This window comes from Diaphorina citri, unplaced genomic scaffold (genome assembly GCF_000475195.1).
Source record: "Diaphorina citri unplaced genomic scaffold, Diaci psyllid genome assembly version 1.1 scaffold2116, whole genome shotgun sequence".
NCBI lineage: Eukaryota > Metazoa > Arthropoda > Insecta > Hemiptera > Psyllidae > Diaphorina > Diaphorina citri.
Genome location: NW_007379541.1, coordinates 16,958 through 32,136, shown reverse-complemented (window position 1 = coordinate 32,136; position 15,179 = coordinate 16,958). Strand labels below are relative to the sequence as shown.

Below are 15,179 nucleotides of genomic sequence, written 5' to 3'. Positions count from 1 at the left end.
GTGTTAGTTTTCGTATATTACTACATTTAGGAGAGCAAAAGGAGCCCGAGGGGTTCGTAAATACGGTCCTGCCTACAATAGTTCTTCTCTTTATGAATAGCAATTGTACTTTGTATAGTTTGTACTGCAGCTTTTATGAATGGTAGTTCCGTGCCCTTTGGGAGACATTATTTATAGAAATGTCCCGGGACAAACTGTAGGTACTTTACTGCTTCCATTTGCCGTTTTTGCATCGTGGAGGCGTGGTCTCTGGTCTATTACCATTAGTTACGTCAACTCTTGAGTCTCTTGTACCTGGAGCCTATGGGTCAGAAGATCCATGAGACCTTCTGATCTGTTTTGTGTGGTAAGGCTCGTTTTCAGATAAGCTTAACAGGTAAGGTTCGTTTTCGGAACGGCTGGCTTTCTCCTCTCCTGTCTTCTTTCTCTCTTCACTTTCGGGACGATAAGACCATAGCAATTATACAGTTCCCTCTATCAAACCTCTTAAAAAAGTCCTTCCATCAACTAATTAATCTCGCAATCGGCAACAATACTCAAATATACGCACCTACATAAGTCCTACTTGATGCTACTTGATGCCACATCGGATATCTTCGCTCTACATCTTGTAGAGCCTCCTTCAGTCGAATATTCTGCAAAAGAGAAAAAGTCGAGTATTCTGAAAATGGAATATATTACTTTCCTTCCTATAGGATAAGCTAAGTAAAAAGGGGTGAAAAAATGGATCTTCATCAGATAGGCTTCTCTAACCCATACCGGTATTGGGCCAACACGAGAGCACCAGAAAGTAACCCGTTTAAATATTTCAAATCAAAGGACTGCTTTTTTCAATGGTGGGAATCGAACCTGGGACTTTCTGAATGACAAGCGCGTTACCACTGAACCATGTCCCCCTTTAAATCGACCTCAGTACAGTAGTCACTCAATATAAAGACTAGGTGCATATAAGGAGTTTAGGACTCAATCAAATTAAGAAGTTTATGAGATCACCTGTCACTCAGGACAAAGGAGAACATCAATATTCATCAACCTTATTCTGAACACTCGGATATTGGCGGTATGAGTTGTGGTCTTGCAGTCCACAGGTTGCTGGATCGAGGTCATGTGAATGTGTTACAGTGGTCTGCATAGCATTCAATAAAAGAGACTTAAGAAGTTGATTGAGGGGATATGAATGGCTTACCTATGTTGGGAAAAAAAAAAAAAAAAAAAAAAAATTCCGAGAACGAACCTTATCCATTTTAGATAAATTTTGCCCCAGCCGCAGCCACCCTAGTCAGCTTCACAGCTTGTAGGCCTGCCTTCTTGAGTACTAGGTTCGATTCCCGCCCTTGCTAACTTTATTTTAAAACGGATGAGGTAGCTAATTCCCTAAATGGAATTTAGCTAATAAAAAAAAAATAAAAAACCTCACCTTTTCGCAGTCTTCCTCCAGTCTCACCGCCTTCTCCAGTTGGAGAAACATCTCCTCCTCTTTCTCATGCAGTTCTATGTCTCTCGCCTCCAGATTTCTCTCCAGGGCCTTGTGAGCCGCGATCAGGTTTTCTCGCTCAGTCTGGAATGAGAAAAAAAGAAAACATTAATTTTCAGTGGCTTTCTAAGAGAAGGTGTCGACCGGCCGGCCTTGTGAGCCGCGATCAGGTTTTCTCGCTCAGTCTGGAATGAGAAAAAAAGAGAACATTAATTTTCAGTGGCTTTCTAAGAGAAGGTATTATTAATGAATTTATTTAATTTTGACATCCTTTGTAAATACTTTTTTACTTAAGTTATATATAAAATGGATATACTTACGAGTAGGTTTTTATATCCCAACTCCGAGTTTCGTCTATTTCATAGACATTTTCAAGGGAAACATTTTATATATGACTTAAGTAAAAAAAAAAACTAAGACTCGATAACATACATAGTTTCACCTCGTCCATCGACGGACAGCCGGCCGGTCATCTATGTTTGGACAGTGGACACAGCTCAAGGGAGCATGTATGAACATACATAGTTTCACCTCGTCCATCGACGGACAGCCGGCCGGTCGTCTATGTTTGGACAATGGGCACAGCTCAAGGGAGCGTGTATTTTCCTTTAGGGCGGAAACTTACGGAACCAGGTCCCTTTTGGATACTGAAAACTAGATCTTCGATGGTTGGGAAAGCGCCATCTTGGATTTCCAATGGTGAAGGCGCTACCACGCCACCTAGAATCTACGCCACCTAGTGGTTGAACTCATTTCCGTATTTTCCTTCAGAAAAGGGGAAATTCTCTCAGTTTCCGAAAGGAAATTACAACTAGTAGAATGATCAGAGAGTTCAGTGACCTTGTGAGCCGCGATCAGGTTTTCTCGCTCAGTCTGGAATGAGAAAAAAAGAGAACATTAATTTTCAGTGGCTTTCTAAGAGAAGGTGTCGACCGGCCGTCGATCTATGTCTTATTTAAAGTGAATACAATACAGGCAATTGACAAAATATTACATAATGGCAACACCCTATTACATTATAAACACTGTATGAACATACATAGTTTCACCTCGTCCATCGACGGACAGCCGGCCGGTCGTCTATGTTTGGACAATGGGCACAGCTCAAGGGAGCGTGTATTTTCCTTTAGGGCGGAAACTTACGGAACCAGGTCCCTTTTGGATACTGAAAACTAGATCTTCGATGGTTGGGAAAGCGCCATCTTGGATTTCCAATGGTGAAGTGCAGGCGCTACCACGCCACCTAGTGGTTGAACTCATTTCCGTATTTTCTTTCAGAAAAGGGGAAATAAATCCTCTCAGTTTCCGAAAGGAAATTACAACTAGTAGAATGATCAGAGAGTTCAGTGAACTCTCTAAAAAGTTAAGCTATTCTTCTTCAGTAATTTTCGGTTCCAAGAGTCTTCAAAATTTCATTTTATTTTTTAATTCCATAATTAAATTATGTAATCATGAACCTAAATAAATTTAAAAAAAAATCGAATCTTCTGATCTTTTACCAACGTACCAAATTTTATAACGTGCAAGAAAACCAACACAAAAACTTCCAGTCATGTCAATGAACGCCCGTATTCAAACTTGGAACTCTGGGGTCAGACAATACGTATGTAACATAATCTGCTTACCAAATCTATCCACACTACCCACCGCAGCCCATTTACTTTGTTATGTAAACTCGGGAATTGTATTCGGTTCGTACTTAGTATTGGATTTCCGTACTTTCCATAATAAGCATACAAGATTACTTTGTTATGTAAACTCGGGAATTGTATTCGGTTCGTACTTAGTATTGGATTTCCGTACTTTCCATAATAAGCATACAAGGAGGTATCCTCGAACAAATCAAATTACGGTTTTCGGTCTAGTTCATGTCTTACTTTGTTATGTAAACTCGGGAATTGTATTCGGTTCGTACTTAGTATTGGATTTCCGTACTTTCCATAATAAGCATACAAGGAGGTGAGGTATCCTCGAACAAATCAAATTACGGTTTTCGGTCAAGTTCATGTTCTTTTTTCGTAGAAGATGTATAAAAGTTATGTCTGGCTGGAGGCCTTTAAACAGTGAGGATACCAGCCTAAAATTTAAAGAAATAACAAAGGTTGAGTGAGTTCATGTCCTTTTTTCGTAGAAGATGTATAAAAGTTATGTCTGGCTGGAGGACTTTAAACAGTGAGGATACCAGCCTAAAATTTAAAGAAATAACAAAGGTTGAGTACGAAGGGCATCCACTCGTAAAAATTTTGTAGCCAAAACTAATTGTTATAGTCCAAAGCAATCACCCCAGGCCCGAAAACGCTCAAACCATGGAATCACTCTCGAGACCTAGGTCTTTCAGACAGTCTGAGCGTGAATGGCGGACATTACACATACACGAAACCTAAAGCTGGTGACAAATGATTGAAGAAATAAAGAGCTACCTTCTCATAACATGTCTCAGAGACACCCTGTATTTATGGTAGGTACTTATATTGAATGTTAGTTATTGTTCGAAATGTCCTACTACCTTTGAGATATGAGATATGTATTACCTATTTAATGTTACTTGTACAGATATGTATACAGGGTTGCTGTTCTGTAGACCTCATTACTGTTCTAGAAAATTGACCACATTGTATTTACAATAAATAAAATTTACAAATTTACAATTTACAAATTTACATTCAGTTTATTCTATTAAAGCAGTGGTCACTTTTCCAGTGGTCACTTTTCCGAAAGGATAATACACCTACGGTGTCTGTAAATCCTCTTAAATTGACCTACTCGCCTTCAATAGTGACCCTTTTCAGTTTGGTACGTTCAGTTTTGGACACCCTGAATGTATGAGTACCTTATTGAATTTCGAATTCAAATATATGTTGTAGACTTTTGTTTGAACGGCAATGTGCGTACGGGAGATAACACAATGGACATAAATAGGTAATACATATCTCATATCTCAAAGGTAGTAGGACATTTCGAACAATAACTAACATTCAATAGACGTTCAAAGTAAAGCTAGACATAAAATCACTTCATTCACACACTTACATAACGCCGAGTTCAACTCAAATACAGTTAGACCATGTACCATGTATAAAAACAAATATGAGTTTACCATATACTCGTATCTATAAATGAATGAATACCTATCTACTACAATGAGTATACTACAAAAGATGGAGTGTTATTATAAGTTGTGTGGTTTTGATTAAATTTAAAGTTTAAAGCCATTTGTATAGTTTATAGTACAATGAACTGTAGAACTCCACAACGGGGCTTCCAAGACTCAATAGAAACTTTTAATCTTTTTTGAGGGCTCTCTCCTGGCTCAGTACTTTGAGGGAGGGCTAGATGCTCCAAATTAGAGGCATTTAGGCCCTCGCGGGGGAAAAATTGACCCTAAATGCCCGGGGCATATCCAGTAATCGGGCCTCGCATTCAATAAGAAAACCCCCTTTCATAGAGAATGTGTCTCTACAATTACCCTATTATATTATCATAAATCAATAAAGACACATTCTCTATGACTAGGCTGGGGGACGTTTACTAAATTTCAACGTGTGTTCTCTCTCTGATTTCAGCTCCGAGCAGAAAAGGACAAAATGGAGGAGTGGAAAAATCGACTGCAAAGAGAACGAGATGAGGCGTATAAGCAAGTGAGTCCACTTATTCTATTCTATTCTATTCTATCCTGTTCTATTCTTCTTCCTCCTCCTCCTCCTCCTCCTCCTCCTCTTCTTCTTCTTCTTCTTCCTCACCCCCTAGAAGTTCCTGTAAGCTTAGGGGATGAGCGATGAGCTAACATTTGTGCTTATTATTGTTTGTAAATAAATATTTCATTCAATTCAATTCAATTCTTCTTCTTCATCTTCTTCTTCTTCTTCTTCTTCTTCTTCTTCTTCTTCTTCTTCTTCTTCTTCTTCTTCTTCTTCTTCTTCTTCTTTGTCTTTTCCCGTGTTCAGACGGGGTCGGCGTTGATCGTCATTGGGTACAAACATTTTACGAGTGGATGTCCTTCGCACTCAACCTTTGCCAATTCTTTAGCAAGGGAAATTTCAGGCTGGTATCCTCCCTGTTTAAAGTCCCCCAGCCTAGTCATAGAGAATGTGTCTTTATTGATTTATGATAGTATAATGAGTGATTGTAGAGACACATTCTCTATGACCAACTAGGCAGACTCTGCTTTAAGTATGCGACAAGTATCATTCATATTGAACACAAGAAAATTTCCATTTTGTTCAATCTTTTTAAAGCATCCTTTTTTATTTCAATTTATTATGGTGTAACTAAACCATGCTTTATTTCTTCCTCCACAGCTTCGACTGCAAGCAGACTCATCCGAGGTAACCAGGAGAAGACTGGAGAGGGCTCGTCATGATGTAGTGCAACAAGTTACCGCTATAGTGGCTGAGAAAGATGTACTGGAACGAGAGGTAAATGCATGTCCAAAATTGATTTGGCTACGATTTCGTGTAAAGGTGTGTCCAGACATAGTCGACAACCGTCGATCGATGTGAATTCACGGCCGGTCGACTATATTTGGACACACCCTAATAGGGTACTGGCACCAGTAAGATGGCTCCAGATTAGCCGTACACAAAAAGCCCACTCTTAGGCTTAGGCCAGCCAATCACTTTCAGGTATCAGGTAGACCTGATAGGCGGACCTGATTAGATGTAGCTGTCAGGTCTACCTGATAGTGATTGGCTGGCCCAAGTCATAAGCCATTCATATCCCCTCAATCAACTTCTTAAGAATCTTAAGTCTCTTATATCGAATGCTATGCAGACCACTGTAACACATTCACATGACCTCGATCCAGCAACCTGTGGACTGCAAGACCACAACTCGTACCGCCAATATCCGAGTGTTCAAAATAAGGTTGATGAATATTGATGTTCTCCTTTGTCCTGAATGACAGGTGATCTCCTAAACTTCTTAATTTGATTGAGTCCTAAACTCCTTATATGCACCTAGTCTTTATATTGAGTGACTACTGTACTGAGGTCAATTTAAAGGGGGACACGATTCAGTGGTTACGCGCTTGTCATTCAGAAAGTCCCAGGTTCTATTCCCACCATTGAAAAAAGCAGTCCTTTGATTTGAAATATTTAAACGGGTTACTTTCTGGTGTTCTCGTGTTGGCCCAATACCGGTATGGGTTAGAGAAGCCTATTTGATGAAGAAGATCCATTTTTCCACCCCTTTTTACTTAGCTTATCCTATAGGAAGGAAAGTAATGTTTTCCATTTTCAGAATACTCGACTTTTTCTCTTTTGCAGAATATTCGACTGAAGGAGGCTCTACAAGATGTAGAGCGAAGATATCCGATCAGATCTGGTGATAAGAGAGCGGGCAAAACCGGGAGTGTTCTGGGATTGGAGAAAGAGGTAAAGTCACCACCGAACTGCTAACCAGTCAGCGAATGTTAAGATTTACTGAAGTTAAACAAGTTTCCCTTGCTATAGCTAAAGTTTTTGTAGTTCACAAATGTGACAAGGGTGCAACACAAAACGTTTGGTTGAGATGGTTGCTGCGCTTGGCGGTATTTTGACCGGATGTAGAGCGAAGATATCCGATCAGATCTGGTGATAAGAGAGCGGGCAAAACCGGGAGTGTTCTGGGATTGGAGAAAGAGGTAAAGTCACCACCGAACTGCTAACCAGTCAGCGAATGTTAAGATTTACTGAAGTTAAACAAGTTTCCCTTGCTATAGCTAAAGTTTTTTTTATGGTTTGGTGTGACTGACGGGCGTTAAACAGGGAGTCCAGCTTAGTCTGGCTGGGGGACTTTAAACAGGGAGAATGCCAGCCTGAATTTCCCTTTGCTAAATAAATAGAAAAAGTTAAGGGTGAAGGGCATTCACTCGTAAAATTTTCAAAGGCAAAATCAAATGTAAGCCCGAAGCAATCACCTAGGGCTGATTGAGAGGCTGACAAAAAAAAAAGAAAAAACCCCGCCCCCAAAAAAAAAAAAAAAAAAAAAAAAAAAAAAAGGCGAGGAAGAAGAAACAAGTTACTGAAGTTTTACCGCCCTCGATCTCAGTGGTTAAAGTGGTGGGTTTCATGCCTGCAGGCTGGTGGTTTGAGTCCAAGTCAAATCATCAGATGTAGCTTAGTGTATTAATCGGAGAACGGCATTTTTGTCACAAGCATTCATACTTAACACAATTGACCAACCTCAGTACTGTAGTGGTTAACACATTGGACTTTGGATGGGTAAAAGAACACTCAAATAAGCATCATTCAATAGGATAAGGAAAGTCGTGTGATGTTCACACCAGATTTTTTCAAGAGGTTTGATAAGACAGGATAGGAGAAAGCTAGCCTTTCCGGGATTAATCTTGTCTGTTAAAAATCCGCCCCGGGTGGGAATCGACTCCGAGGACAAATCAGAAGAAGAAGAAGAAGAAGAAGAAGAAGAAGAAGAAGAAGAAGAAGAAGAAGAAGAAGAAGAAGAAGAAGAAACAAGTTACTGAAGTTTTACCGCCCTCGATCTCAGTGGTTAAAGTGGTGGGTTTCATGCCTGCAGGATGGTGGTTCGAGTCCAAGTCATATCATCAGATGTAGCTTAGTGTATTAATCGGAGAACGGCATTTTTGTCACAAGCATTCATACTTAACACAATTGACCAGCCTCAGTGCTGTAGTGGTTAACACATTCGACTTTGGATCTGGAGGTTGGTGGTTCGGGTCCAAGTCAAGTTATAAAATTTATCTAGGTGTAATAATTAGGGAACGATATTTGTGACAAGCATTTGGGTATGCTTAACACAATGAAAAATTCCTCATCCTACTTAAAACAATTGAAATTCCTGTATTACTTGGAATTTTGTGCGTTATGTAGAAATGTCCGAGGTTAGTGTTAGTGCGTGATATGATAAGGTCTCAATAAAATGTAACATATTCCAATAATATTTTAATTACTCTGATAAAATTATTCATTATCAGAAGGCCAAATATAACATGTACAAGGTTTTATTCAAACAACTCATCACAAACATGATAAAATTCAACATATTTGCCCCCAACCCCCAACATACCTTGAATTTCACCGAGCAAATACTCAGACGTCAGTAATGTCAGGTACTCCATTAATATTATTATCTGTTTGTATTGGAGAAGAACCAGTGATGTATTTGAAAAGAGGATTTCTCCGCTATTTCCTTTCTTCGCTTGCTCTTGCCTTTTCCTGGTCCTTTTTCGCCTTTTCCCGTGTTCAGACAGGGTCTACGTTTTTCGTCAGACTCTCAATAAGCCCCTGGGGTGATTGCTTTGAGCTTCAAAAATTTTACGAGTGGATGCCCCTTCGCACTCAACCTTTGCTATTTCTTCACCTAAGGAAATTTCAGGCTAGTATCCTCCCTGTTTAAAGTCCCCCAGTTGATCATTCTTAGATAAAATTATTCATTATCAGAAGGCCAAATATAACATGTACAAGGTTTTATTCAAACAACTCATCACAAACATGATAAAATTCAACACATTTGCCCCCACATACCTTGAATTTCACCGAGCAAATACTCAGACGTCAGTAATGTCAGGTAGTCCATTAATATTATTATCTGTTCGTATTGGAGAAGAACCAGTGATGTATTTGAAAAGAGGACCTCTATTTGCATTTTACTCTCTTCGCTTGCTCTTGCCTTTTCCTGGTCCTTCTTCGCCTTTTCTCGTGTTCAGACCGGGTCTGCGTTTTTCGTCACACTCTCCCCTGGGGTGATTGCTTTGAGCTTCAAAAATTTTACGAGTGGATGCCCCTTCGCACTCAACCTTTGCTATTTCTTTAGCAAGGGAAATTTCAGGCTGGTATTCTCCCTGTTTAAAGTCCCCCAGTTATGTATTGTTTTTGTTACAAATGTCGTTCCCTACTTACCTATTACACCTCGATAAGTTTTATGACTTGAACCCGAACCACCAACCTCCAGATCCGAAGTCAACTACTGAAGTTGTTCCATGGTATTGTTGGAACACCTCTGGGCTTTCGTTACTTGACCCACTCTGTATTGTTGTGTCCCAGTATAGAAATACGGACCTCTTATAAAAAGGAGCTATGACAATAGAATAAAGAAAAGATAAAAACTCCAATACAATATAGAGTGATAGTAAAATAATATAGTAATAGTAGGTACTAGTAGAGAGATAATGGAAGTCTTCTATTGTACACACATCAACCTATTCAAGTGTCTGTTCTCAATTGAAATTTGGCAAACTACCATGTACGAATATGAAGTAGGTACATATGTATCATATGAATGTACATAATCACTCGTAGTAGGTACTAGTAGAGAGATAATGGAAGTCTTCTATTGTACACACATCAACCTATTCAAGTGTCTGTTCTCAATTGAAATTTGGCAGACTACCATGTACGAATCTGAAGTACGTATGTATCATATGAATGTACACATAATCACTCAAGCTAAATACTATTTTATCATACTAACAAGCTATTTCAGAGAACGGTATGCCAAACTGCTTGAGAATGAGTACATTGGAAGCAATTGATTTCGAGTACATTTCAGTAGTAATTTGGCAAAGTACTCACATATTCATAACTACCTACTTGTGAGTTTATAGCTACCATTATTAACTGAAATGCTTTCTCTTCGCCCTAATAAATAGGATTTATTATGCTAAAAATGCGTCCTGGAGTGTGTGAATATTGGCTTTTGGCATATCGATTATTATGCATATCTGTTTAGATCCTCGTTTCACCAGAACTCTCAGACGGATGGTCCGATTTTGATAAAAAATCAGGCAGAAATGTTCAACATGTGTATATTATAAAAGAAATTTTCTGATTGCCCCATATTGACCTTCTTTTTTTAAGAGACCCCAATCCACCGAATCACTAGTATTCGCTTGGTAAAGTTGGGAGCTGAAAAAAAAGAGGCTATCGACCACCAAAGACTCATTCCAAATGTTTTCTTTCTTCCATCAGGTTCAAGATCTGAAGCTAATGGCCAAACAAAGTGCAACACTCAATTCTCAACTCAAGAAGGGCATGAAACATTTGGCCACTTGTCGGAGACGGAAATGTTGTGTGTGTTCCTATACAAAGGCTACTTTCGGTGAATATGCCTCCTCTTCCGATGAGTAAGTAAACCTTTCAATTATTCGGACACGGTTAGCCACAGTGGTAACGCGCTTGCTTGTGCCATGCAGAAGGTCGATTCCCATCCCCACCATCATCGATCGACAAAAAATTGTACTCATTTTTCGATTGCAAAATGCCAATATTTCAACGGGTTACTTTCTGGTGTTCTCGTGTTGACCCAGCACCTAAATAGGAAGTATTATGTCTCTTCTCACCCATCTGTTGAGAGGGATACTACGGGATGGGCATACTACGACACAGACCACACGAGTCCAATGTAGCAGTTTTTTCACTCATTTCCATTTTCAGTCTTGTAAGCGCAAAGTCGCGGGTTTACGGGATGGGCATACTACGACACAGACCACACGAGTCCAATGTAGCAGTTTTTTCACTCATTTCCATTTTCAGTCTTGTAAGCGCAAATTCCCGTCCGAGCCGAATATTATCCTACTTGACAGTCACCCATCCGACATGACAGTCACACCCACATTATAGTTTCTTGAATACATTATAGCTTCTTGATCGGAAGAGGGAAGCTCATGGTTTACTTGATTTAGATAGCTGCATACCCAGATACCTATTCAGGGTTGAAAGTTGAAATCTGAAATGGATAGTAGAGGTGTATTTTTCTTTCCAAAACTGAGACGATCTACCCTCTTCTGAGGCTCATTTCCCCTTTTTAAAAAGAGAATTAGGGAATTAGTTCAACCACTAGGTGGCGTGGTCCATGACCTACGTCGTAAAGTAAGACATGAGAATGTTGACAGTCACCCATCCGATATGACAGTCACCCACACAATTATTTCTTGTATTTCAGGATCGGAAGAGGGAAGCTTATCTCGGGCTGTTTCCCATTCCATGACCTACGTCGTAAAGTAAGACATGAGAATGGTGACAGTCACCCATCCGACATGTTCACGGATCTGGCGGAACGTCTCTCTCAGTGTTCATTTCAACCCAGTGCCCCCTCCGCCTCGTCCAGCCAACATCAGCCTTCTCAGCCATACTCTCACTCTCCCCCACTGCACCTCTCCTATATTGATGGTAAGTAGACGAATGTAGACAGATTACTTACTTACATGACCGTGACCCCTCCGCCTCGTCCAGCCAACATCAGCCTTCTCAGCCATACTCTCACTCTCCCCCACTGCACCTCTCCTATATTGATGGTAAGTAGTCCCCTTGGACTGGAGTCCTTGGACACATGAACATGAACGTTAGATGGTGTTCTTCCAGAAGTCTGTAACTTTGATGGCTGCTGGGGTACATTCAGTCAGGTCATCTCTGGCACCTGTAGTGCCAATGTTGGTACAGTTAAGAAGGTGGTCTTCGTCCTGCACTTCCCCACAGTTGTAAAGGATATGTGGACAGATTATGCCACTAAACTTTTAGTTAGGATCGGTGCAACGGTTGATGGTATTTTGACCGCTTTTTGGCGGTTTTCGGCATAATTCAATAGGACAAAGAAAGCTGTGTTATGTTCAAACCAGATTTTTTTTGTTGGTCATCTCTGGCACCTGTAGTGCCAATGTTGGTACAGTTAAGAAGGTGGTCTTCGTCCTGCACTTCCCCACAGTTGTAAAGGATATGTAGACAGATTATGCCACTAAACTTTTAGATCGGTGCTACGGTTGGCGGTATTTTGACCGCTGTTTGGCGGTTTTCGGCATAATTCAATAGGACAAAGAAAGCTGTGTTATGTTCAAACCAGATTTTTTTTGTTGAAAAAAAAAAGCTTCCCCAGTTTGTCTGTATGTTTGATCCACGATAACTCTCGAACAGCTCATCCGAATAATGAAACTTGGCAAAAATGTTCAACATTATGTATAAAGGAAATTTTTACTTTCCATTACCTAGGAGCTTCCCCAGTTTGTCTGTATGTTTGATCCACGATAACTCTCGAACAGCTCATCCGAATAATGAAACTTGGCAAAAATGTTCAACATCATGTATAAAGGAAATTTTTACTTTCTATTACTATAAGTTATCTAGAGCTATACTATGTAATGAGAAAGCATTGCAACCGTTCAAAATTTTTAAAATCGGGAAATGGGTGGAAATATCCGTTTTAGGGTCCCTTGAGTTCAAAAAAGTGATTTTTAGCTCATGTTCTGTACGTATGTTTTCATTTAATTTTGGGCCCAAAAAGGATTCTGAAATGTTCAGCTCGTTCACCGATGATAATAATAATAATAATAATAATAATAATAATAATAATAATAATAATAATAATAATAATAATAATAATAATAATAATAATAATAATAATAATAATAATAATAATAATAATAATAATAATAATAATAATAATAATAATAATAATAATAATAATAATAATAATAATAATAATAATAATAATAATAATAATAATAATAATAATAATAATAATAATAATAATAATAATAATAATAATAATAATAATAATAATAATAATAATAATAATAATAATAATAATAATAATAATAATAATAATAATAATAATAATAATAATAATAATAATAATAATAATAATAATAATACTGTTTATTGTTTTCTATAAAATACTCTCATCAAGTAATCATTTTGTTCCTTTTTAAGTTCATACAGTAACTATTAATATCATTCTCATTTGCTCTCCCTCAGATGACTGCAGCAGCGGTAGCGATGCGGACATTGAAGAGGACGAGGCACAACAGTGTCGTATCTCGACGGCCTCCTCATCGCTTCCTCCACATGCCTTTTCCTCCGACTCCGGTTTCTCGTCAGAGCTGTGCGACTCCAACTTGAGTCAGCAGGGGGGGGCTTGGGGGGCTTAAGCCCCCCCAAAGTTATCAGGGCCTCTTACACTAGATAAAATTGGATTTCAGAATAATAATCCAAAACACCATTTTTTACTTTTATCCTATAGGAAGGAAAGTAATGTAATCGGGTCAAATTTTCGATGGTCAGTTTTTAGTGCCAAAACACGTTTTGAGGTCCCTAGAGCTTAAATCCAAAGTTTCAGCCATTGGTCCGTGTCTGTGTCTGTGTGTCCGTGTGTCTGTAAACAAAATATCTCGAGAACGGTAAGAGGTAGAGACTTGAAATTTGGTATGTAGCTGTCAAATGTGACAAGGATGCGACACGAAACTTTTGGTTAGGATCGGTGCAACGGTTGGCGGCATTTTACCGCTTTTTGGCGGTTTTTGGTGTAATTTAACAATATCTCGGGAACGGTATAAGCTAGAAACTTGAAATTTGGTATGTGGTTCACTAATGTGACAAGGATGCAACACAAAACGTTTGTTTGAGATGGTTGCTGCGCTTGGCGGTATTTTTACCGCTTTTGGACAGATTTCGACCGTTTTTTGGCGGTTTTCAGCTATAGCGACAAAACGGTTAGAGATATTGTAAAAGTTAGGGTAAAAGAACACTCAAATAAGCATCATTCAATAGGATAAGGAAAGTCGTGTGATGTTCACACCAGATTTTTTCAAGAGGTTTGATAAGACAGGATAGGAGAAAGCTAGCCTTTCCGGGATTAATCTTGTCTGTTAAAAATCCGCCCCGGGTGGGAATCGACTCCGAGGACAAATCTAAATAATAAAAATTTCCGCTGGGACAAAAAGCTAGAAAATATCTCACAAGCTCAAGCCAAGCTGAAGTTACCGCTTCCATGCCAAACCGTACAAACAAAAACCAGCCCAAGAATCGTAGCCTATCTTAACCCAGTACATAACCACAATCTCAGTTTCATTTAGATTTGTAGCGTTGTTCAGATTCAATTGGATTTGTAGCTTTGTACTTTCAATTGAATTTGTAGCTTTGTACGAATTCAATTGGATTTATACAAAAGTGTATTTTTTCTGGGCTGGAAAGTTACTTGTCGTCAATTGTGTGTACACAAGGCCAGTACCTGGGCTATCTACTAACCTTGTGTACTCCAGTCATAATCGTCGATAGGTAGGTGTAGCTCATAAAACGAACTTGTGTTCAGGTTATCTTGTAGCTACTTATTGATCCACAAACCTAGTTGTATTCGATTATGTGAAAATTAAGTCAGTCAAACATGGCTGAACCAATGAAATTCCGCTTTGGACGTAAACTCAGCGAAATCTCACAATATCATCGGTTCAGCCATGTATGACTGAATTAAATTTCACGTAATCGAACAGCTCCTTATTCCTTTGTGACTGCTGATTCGATGTATGTATCAGCTAATGAGAAAAAGCAATTTATTATACGTAGAAAATATCTTCCCATCTGGAATCATCGTTAGGTACTGTAGAAATTTTCCATTAGGTTAGAGATAATATTGTTGAACAACATTATACATTTTACTTTTTTTTTTTACTTGGTAAAATTTAGAATGAATAAATTAATTCAGACCAGTGTCATTTCTGTGTATCGAACAACTTCAAAAGATTTCGAACAAATTAAAGTTGGCTTACTTAAATACATTTTAATTGTTATTGTGTTAAACACAATTCATTTTACATTACGCTATATTTTATGAGGTACCTTGGTAGTCTTGGTACCCGATGGTATTACCTATCTGCTTTATCTGGTGGGATTTCAGAGAATACAATATACGGTGATATGATGGTATCTAAGATTGTGAAATAAGATTGGATAAGGAAAGTAAAAAATACAAAATCAAGGCATCA

General features: G+C 38.8%; 1 protein-coding gene across 1 annotated transcript; it reads left to right on the top strand.

Moving 5' to 3' along the window:
* Positions 1-3,905: 3,905 nt before the first annotated feature.
* LOC103518202 lies at positions 3,906-13,349 on the top strand. The gene is made up of 8 exons (XM_026830088.1): positions 3,906-3,932; positions 5,038-5,112; positions 5,773-5,889; positions 6,739-6,846; positions 10,399-10,553; positions 11,372-11,519; positions 11,645-11,723; positions 13,177-13,349. The coding sequence occupies exons 1-8, from the start codon at positions 3,906-3,908 to the stop codon at positions 13,347-13,349; spliced, it is 882 nt and encodes a 293-aa protein (XP_026685889.1).
* Positions 13,350-15,179: the final 1,830 nt, after the last annotated feature.

Excerpts from the sequence above, each read along its gene's own strand:
- LOC103518202 (XM_026830088.1), top strand. The coding sequence starts at position 3,906 with ATGTCTCAGAGACACCCTGTATTTATG. Across the intron at positions 5,113-5,772 it reads GAGATGAGGCGTATAAGCAA|CTTCGACTGCAAGCAGACTC; the intron begins GTGAGTCCACTT and ends CTTCCTCCACAG. Across the intron at positions 10,554-11,371 it reads TATGCCTCCTCTTCCGATGA|GATCGGAAGAGGGAAGCTTA; the intron begins GTAAGTAAACCT and ends CTTGTATTTCAG.